At 35.6% G+C, this 11,695-nt stretch overlaps 1 protein-coding gene across 1 annotated transcript in view; it reads left to right on the top strand.

Annotated features, from left to right (window-relative positions):
• Positions 1–3,570: 3,570 nt before the first annotated feature.
• The window catches only part of jef (major facilitator superfamily domain-containing protein 6 jef), a 46,377-nt gene continuing 38,252 nt past the window's right edge, over positions 3,571–11,695 (top strand). The window contains exon 1 of the mRNA XM_081736081.1: positions 3,571–4,389. Within this exon, the coding sequence (XP_081592207.1) occupies positions 3,938–4,389 (452 nt within the window). The 5' untranslated portion in view covers positions 3,571–3,937. The remainder of the gene's footprint in view (positions 4,390–11,695) is intronic.

The following is an 11,695-nucleotide window of genomic DNA, read 5'->3' as shown; positions in this document are numbered from 1 at the left end:
GGATGGAACCAATGGTGGCCAACAAAGACAGGTTTCCCTGTAATAGGGTCTGTTCCAACCCCAACGGGTAAGAACTGACTGTGGTAAGATACTTTAAAAAAACGGGGTTCGAGTCTCGGCGGGGGCTCATGTATTTCGGATTCCACGTTAAGCTATAAGTCCATGTCTCATAAAGCCTTGCCACTGAATGGAACGCTAAAATCATATCAACTACTACAACTAATAACAGACATTCTAGAAAGAACTCTGCAGACCATTTTCTTCATAATAAACTTTTTTTCGAACCAAACAGAACAAACATATATGTATAATAACAAGTATTCTGTAAAACCTTCCGAAGTATTCAAACACTTAAAAAAAAAAAATGTAGGAACTTCCACCAAAAATAGGTTCTAGCAAGCAAAGTAGGTTATTTTTGGCATTATTCAATTTGATCAGTTGCTACATTTGCTAATGAAATGTTGACGTTACATGTTCTCCCTGAAATATATGCAGAGAAAAAATGTCTTTTGACCCAAAATCCGGCGTTAGATACGTTAATTTATATAAAAACCGAAAAACAGGAGCTGGTTCAGTGAGTTGCTCCCTGTATTTATCACTATTTTAGTCAGTTTGTAACGCCAGTATTATAACCATGGGACGTCAAACTTTTGTTGCGTTCTTCAAGGTTTAAAGTTCTTAACATGTTTTAAATTCTATCAAGAAATAAATTCGTTGTGTATATTTCAAGGTGAAGTTTCCCTATCTATTTAAGAAACTTGTATTTCAGCATATAAGGGCAAATATTTTTGCTAACTTCAAACACCCTGCATTTCATTGCAGTTTATTTTATTATAAACCATTGCTTAATTCTATTATAGAATTGTTCATAATATTTGTCATATTACCTTCGACATTTTCAAGTATAAATATATCATTTTTCATTTCTTTATGTAACGAAATGCAATGCCATAGTGACATTTTGCTCTAAGGTCTCTGTTTCGTTCAGTGGGAGACCCGGGTTCAATTGCCGGCGGGAGCTCATGTGGTTCGGATTTCACGTTAATCAGTAGGTCCACGTCTCATATAGCCTCGCTGCTGAAAGGGACGCTAAACTAAAATCAACTCAACTCAACTCTGTTTCGTTCAGAACTAAAGGTGAGTATTTTATATCTAAACGAAAAATAAAATTAGTTATATTTAGTTCCAGAAATAAAGATGATGGAAACCAATGTGCTGACCACACAGAAAACAACTGAAATCCATCTTTTTGACCATAGCTAATTATGGACTACAAAATACACAAGACTTCTACTCTATAAATATATGGCGACAACCGTAAGCTTTACTCTGTGAAAGGACGTTTTGTTTTCTTTTTGTCAAGTTTTACGATATTTCTATAGTGTCTTGTATGAACTGCAGAGTGAGATCATGCAGCTGTCGATTCGGTTAAGGATTGAGCTTTTAAAACCTTTAAGACATTTAATTAAATCGCGAGGTGGTAGCAAGGAATGTGCACCGATTTCATTCTCATAGTAAAGGGCAAAAGATGCTATCCCGCGGAAAACATGCATTTACTTATGAGACAGACAATAGGTAAATCGAAGAGAAACGTATCTAAACATTTTCCCGAAAAAGTCAAGTTTTCAATTCCTTGTAACTTTGTTTCTACTTGCTCGAAATACGTCAAATAATGACCGTAGTATTCGACATTACGGTACTTCGAGAGTGCATTACCCCGTCCGTCTCACTTGCGTTATTACTGGTGTAGAACTCTCAAAAATTTGGTTGATTTTCGATATTTGTAATACTTTCAATTTGACGTCTCAGCATTTTGCCCGTTAGGCTAAGGGAGAGATATTTACGATACCATAGCGTCCTTAGTACATGACAAGTGTGATACTGTGTTTTCATTTTGCATGTAGATTTGAAACATGTAATGACTTGATTTAGTGGGATTTTGAAAAAAAAAATACAACTTTATGTTGGGTTGGCAACACTGTTAATCTTGTGGTATCACAGATATATAACAAACAATGTTCCCCTGCCGATATTTGCATAGCAAAAAATTTCAGAGCTTTTTGTGTATTAGTTTAAAAGTCACAAGGTCGTATGAAGATAAATGATCGGTCCATCCTATATATATATATAGGCCTATATATATATATCCAGTACTCGAAAATTTTCTTTTAACCTAAGCGTCAAAATAACCAAATCCAATTTAATAGACAGGCCTACATACGTATTTTGCACTTGAATTATTTAGGCGCCAAACTATTTTAAGTAGCTATATTGACCTGGTGCACGGGCTTTTGATACCTTATTCTGCTTCAGATGTAAAATTTGTTTTCCGCATCTCCAAATCTTTCAGTTTAACGTCCCACAATTATGACCTTTTGGCCAAGGGATATAATGATTAAAGCAAGTGAATGATGATGGAAGAATTGGTGGAATGAGAAAATGGGAGGAAACGAGAGTGTCCCGACAAAACACACGAACACGATGTTGTCCACCACAAACTTACTTAGCTGGGGATCGAGCGAGGAACTCCACACCAGAGATAAGCGCTGTACAACTGTGCCATCATAACCCCTATTCTACACGTTTATCGTCCTAGTGGTCAACCCACCCCCGAAACGACCATTTAGGATTCGCTAGTTCCCAAATCAATTTTGTTCAGCCCAATTCGATCCATTGACTGATATAGTGTAATATGTCTAATATGTGTTTTTTTTCATTAAACGTGATATTATTTTTGAATTTAATAACACAACTTGTGAACTCAAAATACAATTAAGTTTGCCCTTATTAAGGTTACTAATTAAAGTTTACCGTGTCAAGTATAGGAATAAGTAGGAGAAGTGAACGATTGCATGTTTACCATACTTTTTTGAAATTCATGAAACAACGACAAACAACTAAATATCGAGATCGTTAGTAGAACTGTGTTGTCCCATATTAGTTTGTTCTTTTGCAAAAAACTGGAGCAAAACTCGGATATATCGATCAGGAAAATACTCAGTATGATAAGTTCAGTAGTTGCTTTCGACAGGCAAAGATTAACATCGAAAACACTTTACCGAGAATTGATATCCTAAAATAGGTTGTTATCACCCATAAATCTTTGTCGTGATTGTTTTGTAATATAATACTTAGTCAAAGCATTCTATTTCCCAAACAATATTTCTCTATATTTTTTTATAGTTATTTTTCAATGTATCTTTAAGCACATAGTATCAATGTATCTTAATTTAAACACACAGTGCATTTAAATTTTAATCTATTTCGTTTAAAAGTGAAAATAAATCAAAGTTAAATGCAAGTTTTCTTTTTCGTTTTCCTCTTTCGCTTTACACAAGAAATACGGGGAAACCATTGAATTAAGTGACGTCACAGAGACAAATGTAGCCAATCATAATTATTTTAATGTGCGACTGCGCACTCGAATCACTTGTGTTGATTGTGATAGCTACACATACATATACAGTTTTCAGCACTTTTACATTGTGTATAGCCTACATATATACACTTATATATATATGCAGAAAGTGACAGAAAAGGAAATTATCCCAGATTTATTGTTTTATGTATATTTGATAAAAGCTTTTAATGATAATGTACTTTGACATGATCCAACAAGAAATTATGCGTAATTAAGAAGTCAGTTAAAGTGTAGGAGAGGAGACTTGAAGTTAGTCAATGGACAGAGAAGTTCGCAAGTCGGCATAGCGGAGGCGCGCTATGTCTCTCTGTTGTTACCATTCCGAAGCTGTGTGGCGTACGTATTGATTACCTAGAAAGTCCATTCTTCTCGTGGGAGGAGGCAGGTCCCAGCAGGTAGCGCATCTAAAAGAGATTGTGACGAAGATGAGTTTATGAAGATTCATTTCTTGTTTTTCATTTTTTTCGTTAAAAAATCTTCTTTTTGTTTTCCTCCTGTGGTGGTGGCTAGACGGGAATGGTAGGAATGAATACCATGGTGAACGAAAATTATTCTGGTGGTTATTATGGAGGTGATGGAGGAGAAAGTTCACAGTATGGACAACAGCCACAGCAGCAATACACTGAGGGACCACCTCCTCCTGTTGTGCCCGGCATTAGGCCTAAAGTCGATCCTGAAGCTACAGGAGAAGTGGACCCGACTTTGTATCCGGAACCCAAAGACAGCACGCACAAAATTCGTGGCAAGTCTGATATTTTGGACTTCCTCTGCAGCAATGTGGACCAGGACTTGCTTATGGCCAAAACCTTCTATTTCTTCTTCTATTCCGCTTTTGGGTCTCTTTTCCCACTTATGGCTGTATATTTCAAGCAAATGGGGATGAACCCAGGTCAGTGTGGAGTACTAATCGGATTTAGGCCATTTGTGGAATTTCTCTCCGCTCCATTTTGGGGAAGTCTTGCTGACAGGTGAGAAATAATTTTACCTTTTATTAATTTCTAAATGTACGCTTACTCTTGTCTTGCTTTTAACAATCCTTTCATTACATGTGGTATATTTTAATACGCGTACTTGATATATTAAGAGAAAAAGAAAAGCAAGATTTCCAACAGTGAAAGAAAAATCGCCTTTATTTGGTTCGTTAACAGTTCATGGGCTTTTAAAAAAAGAAATTAAAGATGAAAAGGAAAAGAAAGAAAGCAAGCAATTTCCAAATTCTAAACGTGTCTGTAATATGCAATTTTTATTCTGTATGAAAATATTCATTTTCTTCGTACCGAAAAATTGCGATGGAGTCCTGTATCTACTTTTTGTTTTACAACTATGGTTGTCCAGTTGTTATGATTTCAACAAAAATTGATATTTCTTATAAAAAAATACTGATATGATTCGATAGATAAGTACAGTAAGAATAATCTAAGCTAAATTATTGTATAAATAAAACTCTTTATTTTATGAGTGATTCAAACATATTAAAACGTAATAGAGATCTTAAATCCGTTGAAATCTTAAATCTGATTTTTTTTTCACGATCATCTCCTATCGTCACATGAAAGTTTTTATCTTTATTTTTTAAGATTATTAAACTTTGTGTATATTTCTTTGAGACTTTTCAGCCAGACTTGAGATTGAAACAAATAAAATACAAGGAAAAAAAATCAGTTCTCTCAAAATATTCTTCGCTTCCTTTAATTATGATTCACTTATTGACATAGCTCTAATACAACTATGAAACCAATTTTAACTGGAGATAATCACAAATGAAACATGAAAAGGACTTTTGGAAGAAAATAAATAGTAATTTATCTGTTAAATGTACCATCCCAATATTAATTTGGCGGAACTAACAGACGTGAGATTTCAATCCGAATTCTCTCGATTAACAAGCAAGACACATGATTTTTTACCAATTCTTTTGCCAAACGTATAAATTACCTCACGAAACTCATTCGGATAGTGATGTTAAACAATATATTTAAATGCTTGTACTCTACAATTTGCGACTGGAATTTGAAAAGGGGGCAGATGGCTCAGTGAAAAAAGAGAACTGATTTTTGGTGCGAGTGATCCCAGTTCGATTCTAGGTCATGAGAACTTATGGTGGATGGTATCGTGTCCGTGGGATTACTCAGAGTTTTCTAATTTCCTCCCTCATTTTCATTCCATCAATTAATTCCATATAATTAAATCATCCATTTCGTTCAGCTTGCAGGTATCTTAGTGGTTCAGTGGTAGTGCACTCACTTCTGGTGCGGTCTCAGTTCGCACAAAGTGAGCTTTGTGCTGGACAAACCCTGTGTGCGGAGTTTTCTCGAGGTTGTCCCATTTCTTTCCGCTTTCTTCATTCCACCATTTCATTTATTATTCATTTTCACCGTCACCGTCTCCTTTAGCTTACACGGGGACATAAAACAGACAAGTTTTATTTAATTTTTCGTTTAGTCTACAGGACTCGTAACGTAGAATGTAAAACTGGAAGATTAGGAATTTGAAAAACAAACAAAAAATTGATGGTCTTTTTTTGTTTTCAAAAAGATACCAACATTCGGAACTGCACAATTTCTGGCAAACTCAATTTAAAGTAACCATAAATACATTGGTCTGAATCAGTGAAAATCTGAGCAAAAATCAATTCTCGAGCTTTGGATTATAGACACTACTCTGCATTCTAAATATACAGTAGTATCACCTATTGATCAAACTACTGTTATTTATTTTAAAAATAGTACTGAATGATCGTTAAAATAAATACTCTACCACCCACCTCTTTTTGAAAAGCCCTTCACTTGAATCCAGAGTTGGAATTAAATCAAATATATTTGAATTTTCTTTGACAAATTAAAATTTTTAATTAGAACCTGAGTATTAGAATTCTGCTTACAGTTGCCGGAATATGGGCTTCTAAAGTAAGGTGGGTGGCCAAGATTTTTTTGAGGAAGACTATACATAACTTGGCATTACTAAATTGGTAATTTGTTGTTACTAAAACGTAAACTATCCTTAAAAGACACTGCAAACGTCTCAGTTTCTGACTCATGCTAATACTAATAATAAATATCCACGCTAATAATTGTCGCTACCTGCGCTATCGCTTGCCTGTCTGATGCTGATAGATGTCGCTATTGATTGCTTTTATAACAAGGACCTTAAGTAATCGCATAAATATGACATGTAGTTTGGGGTGGTTGGTAAATAAAGATTTAAAAAAGTTAAGTGTAAACAATTAGAGCTATTAATTAAGCACGATTTTAATCTACACCGTAAAAAATGGTGTCCATTCAACACAATTTTAATACGGCGTGATTGCCACTTTTGCGTGTTATTTGAACACCAAGATGGTGTTGCGGATAATACAAGATATTCGTTATGATTTCGACACAGAAACTTAAAGCGATGTTATACAGAGCTAGGAGAATGAACAAACAATGAAGGAACGTGGAAATAGGAACAGTGCAACAATTAATTATGGTACATCTCTAACGAGACCACCAAGAAATGAAGCGGTAAAGCGATGGTTGATTTCCATATCCACCTAAGGCCATCAAATTTTGTGCAGAGAGAAATCCCGCACGAAAACATTCTTTTTCTTCGATTTTAATTCGAGAGACGATTGGGGTATCAAAATTCATGCAACGTAACGGCAACCCATTCGTTTTCCCTGTGTTCCAGGTTGCATACATTTCAGATTTTTGAATTACTTTGCATTACCTTGCCAATAAGTACGCCAGAAATTTTTACTTGGTGCATGTTCAAAATAAAGGGGCGTGCTCTCAGAATAGATATACATTTTAAAACCAACTCAAAGAAAACAGTATATTTTGTTACGCAACTTTAGCAAGAGTAACTGGTTCTATGTTCCCCTCCCTCACATTTATGGAGCTCAAGGTGCTTAAAGAAAAAACTTACATTTTGTAATAGATTAATTTCTGTACATTGGAATATTAAAATAAAATTTCATATTAACACGAATAGGAAACTAAGTTCAAAGATTTCATATTAATACAAAGAGAAAACCAAGGTTAAATCCGTTATTTTCTTCTGCTAAATAACAAACCAATAAAAAATGACTCACCTCATCTTCATTTCAGCAGTGAGGCTATATGAGACGGGACCTACTGATTAACATGGAATCCGAACCACATGAGCTCCCGCCGGGTCTCCCACGCTAAAGGAGCGTACGCTAACCGCTTAGCCACCGAGAAGCTCACACTACCAGATATTGAGTTATGATATTCCCCTTCCCCATACTTGAGCAAGTTGTACTCCACACTCAACAGAAATATCATTTTGTCTTAATTTAAAGACTGTTTCATGAAGAAAATACAGTAATATTTGGGGACTTTTGGTAGTCTCACTACTTACACTAACAATAAAAACGGCAACGGAAACGACCGCGGATTCCAGGAGGGTAGGTATGCACGGGTTTGTTTTGTCAATTGTTTTGATCGAAACACCCACCCGAAACAATGAGGTCATGTGGTTCTTGAATCCGTACATGAGGATAATGTCGCTTCGTATTTTGAAGTGAAATATATAAATAAGAATATTGTCTTCTTTCCTAAACGTTAAAGCTTTTTTTTTTTTTTTTTTAACTTGATGTAATAAATAACCCATATAATACTGATTGATACAATTGGATTTGGGGGAGTATTCCTTTTCCATCCAGGGGTGTGTGTAAAGAAATTTGGGGGGATTTAGCGGGTGTTGGGGGAGTGTAGATTACTCCCTGAACCTTGCTTTTCCTTTGCGAAGAACAAGCATATTCGCTGACCCAAGAATCGGTAAGGGCAATATTATCGTTATATATTTCACGCATTTCTTTACTTTGAAAGATTTTGCATAAAGATTATTGTTTTCGTGCAGAATCGAATACTTCTTCTAGTTCTTAATAATAATAATAATAATAATAATAATATATATATATATATATATATATATATATATATATATATATATATATATATATATATATATATATATATATATATATATATATATATATATATATATATATATATAAAAGTATATCTCAAGAATAAGACTCCAACTCGATTTCTTTTTTCGAATATTATGCAATATTCATTTATAACAGCTTAGATGCTATTTTTATGATTAAGATAGGTAAAGAAGTGTCTTTTACCCATATTTACATTCGCTTGTGTACATTTAATACATACGTTATCTGGAGCAGGAGGTAGGTAAGGGTTCCAATAACTTTTTTTTTTTCATTCAGGTTTATAAAGCTATTTTTTAGCATGCCATAGCCTAATTTGTGCTCCGTGACTGTTTAAGCACTTAAAATTTTACTTTTTAGCTGGAGTATTGATATTACTTAAGCTAGTCAGTTTCACTTTATACTAATGTATTTTTTATACAATTTTAATTAGCTAATTACCTGATATTTTCACTTTTAATATCCTGGGGTCTCGAAAATCTGAAGGCACCCACTTTAAAACACCTTAATTCCTCGGGAGTATTCATTGCAATTAGTCACAAATGTTGAAATGCACCTGGTAAACGAATTTTACTTTTTTTAATGGGACAATTTATTAAAGTACATATGACTATCATAGGATAGAATACAAAATACAAAAGTAATTTATCACATTAAGTACGTATACGATAAAGTGCTCATGTGCTGTAGAGGTTGACCAAATCAACAACCTGGTTTGGATCAACAGGACATAACAAAAACGTTAAACACCCTGAATATTGTTTCTGAAAGAAACACTGATCTGGTCCATTCCGGAAATTATATTGGCATCACTGCACACACCACAATATCTTTCAAAAGAAGAACAACATAACGATACTTATTAATTTGATGGAAACACCTGGAGTTGGAAACACGTCAGATGCTTGGATTGGCAATGATCAGTTGGCGACCCTAGCGTCGGGTTCTTGGTGGTTATATGTTAAAACAAATTTCGTATTACGTGTGGGGCAATAGAACGACAGTGTGCTGTGCAATGAACTGAGCAGACGGAGATAAAGCAAAATAGGTGTCCATCCTGATTTTCAAATTTTGGTGCCCGATTATGTGGTACGAAAGTGGCGAAAGTGACAAGTGTGTTGGGTGTGTTGCAAGAAACAGTGTTCAAGGCAATGACGCCCGACAGAACTCACGGCATAAAACACATCGGCGAAGAGGAACAGTGGTCGGAAGAAACCCTCAATGATATGTCCTGCCGAGCATTGAAGTGGATTGTGTTATTATGTGCAAGTGCACCTCCCACAGGCTGTATCGACAATCACAGTGTGTTGCAAGTTACATGACATGGACATACTGGGTCGGATTGCAAGGTTGAATCCGATGATAAAGATGAATAATGCTTCAGCAAAACGCCAATGATGGCACAAACATGCAACATGGACCGTTGATGGCAGGGAGCTTGTGATATGGGTGGATGAGACATCGTTTACCTTATTTCAAACCAAAGGCTGTGTTTATAAATGGCGGACGCCAAAGATGCGTATGATCTGCAGTTTCTCTGTCCAACCGTGAAATACAGCGCCGACTCTGTGATGTGATGCTGAGGGTCGCAATATCCTGGTTTTCAGTGATGACAGTGGCATTGCCTGTGATTATCTCGCCATTTTAAGGAGCCGTATGTTCTATATAGTGTTAACTACGAGACAAGACGAGACGAGAAATAAGGTTGTCTCGTCTTGTTTCGTAAATTTATGTCGAATTCTCGTCTCGTCTCGATTCTAAGAAAGCTTTCCTAGTCTTGATTCGATTTTTTTCTCGTGTCGTTTTATAAATTTAGGTACAAAATTTATATCCTGATTTTCTCCTTAATTTCACCAAAAGTTACCAGAATACTCCACAGGTTCATGAAGGATGAGATATAGCAATATTTAAGCCATATTTATTATTGTGTAATGACTTGTGTATCTTTGAACGTTTTTAAATGCTATTCATTGTCTTCGTAGAATAACGCGTTTGAGATTCAGAACTTGGATGAACTAGTTTGCTCACAAGAACCGGAGAAATTTCTAATCTCATCTTGATTTCGTTTTATCGGAAGTGTCTCGTATCGTCTCGAATTTGAAAATTTCTTGCCTCGACTCCTTTCACTTTCGAGTCAATAATCGAAACAAGACGAGAATTTTTCGTCTCGTGAACAACATTCCTATTTTCCGATGTTGTTTTTTGTGGCAATGATGCCGTATTCCAGGATGATAATGAACCCATTCACACAGCTGGAGCTGTTGCGGCTTAGCTTGGTGAATATCGGGAACAAGTTGAACACCTTCCCTGGTCCACCCAATTGTTGGGCCTGAACGTAATTGAATATCTGTGGTCTGTTTTGCAAACACAAATCCGACGCAATTTCTGCATCCAACCTTTCTTGTGGAACTGAATGATGCACTGCACGCGGAATGGTGTAATGTTCTATTTGCTACCATATCTATGAGTCCATGCCACATCTCATCAGAGTTGTTTCGAAAGCGAAATGATATCCAACGCCATATTAATGTAGTAAGCTGCACTTTTTTTTAGGTGTTTCCATTAAATTGATAAGTATCTATATATCACATTGTATGCTTCGATCAATAGTGGGAAGTATAGCTTTTCGTCGTACTCTCACGCTTCAAGTGCCAGTGCCTAGTTGAAGTTAGTTAGCATTTACTGATATTAACCAGGTGCTATTTTCGATCAATAGCAGCCCTCTCCCTGATCTAGTTGCTAGCGTGTGCGTGTTTGGTGCACAGGGCCCAGGTTCGATTTTCGGTGGGAGAGCTTTGAAATTTAGGATTGTCAGATCACCAGGCGCCGGCTGGAATTCTTTAGGTTTAAATTTATTGTGGAGTCTATGCAGAGGTGCTCATCTCTTCCCGCAAGGGTTTGAGTGCAGTCCACTCAAATTTAAAGTCTCCATTTCCAAAATGCTTGCCCAGACAATCTTTTATATATATATATATATATATATATATATATATATATATATATATATATATATATATATATATATATATATATATATATATATATATATATATATATCCTCCAAACATTCACAAAAGCCTCGGACCAGTGCCAATAACTTGTCATGACTTCAGCAAAGTACGTGGAATGTACATGGGGTTTGGAACATGGAATATAAAAAGTCTTTATTGGGCAGGCGCATTAAAATCCGTAGCAAGTGAGTTAGAAAAATATAAGATGGACCTGGTAGATGGGCAGAAAGTTAAGTGGAAAGATAAAGGTGCGATGCAGACTGGAAATTTTACGATTTTTGTTTTTGGGAAGGAAATAAAAATCACCAA

Source organism: Thermobia domestica, chromosome 13 (assembly GCF_964235325.1).
Source record: "Thermobia domestica chromosome 13, izTheDome1.hap1.1, whole genome shotgun sequence".
In the NCBI taxonomy this organism is placed as follows: Eukaryota; Metazoa; Arthropoda; class Insecta; order Zygentoma; family Lepismatidae; genus Thermobia; species Thermobia domestica.
This window is presented reverse-complemented; position numbering and strand designations above follow the sequence as displayed.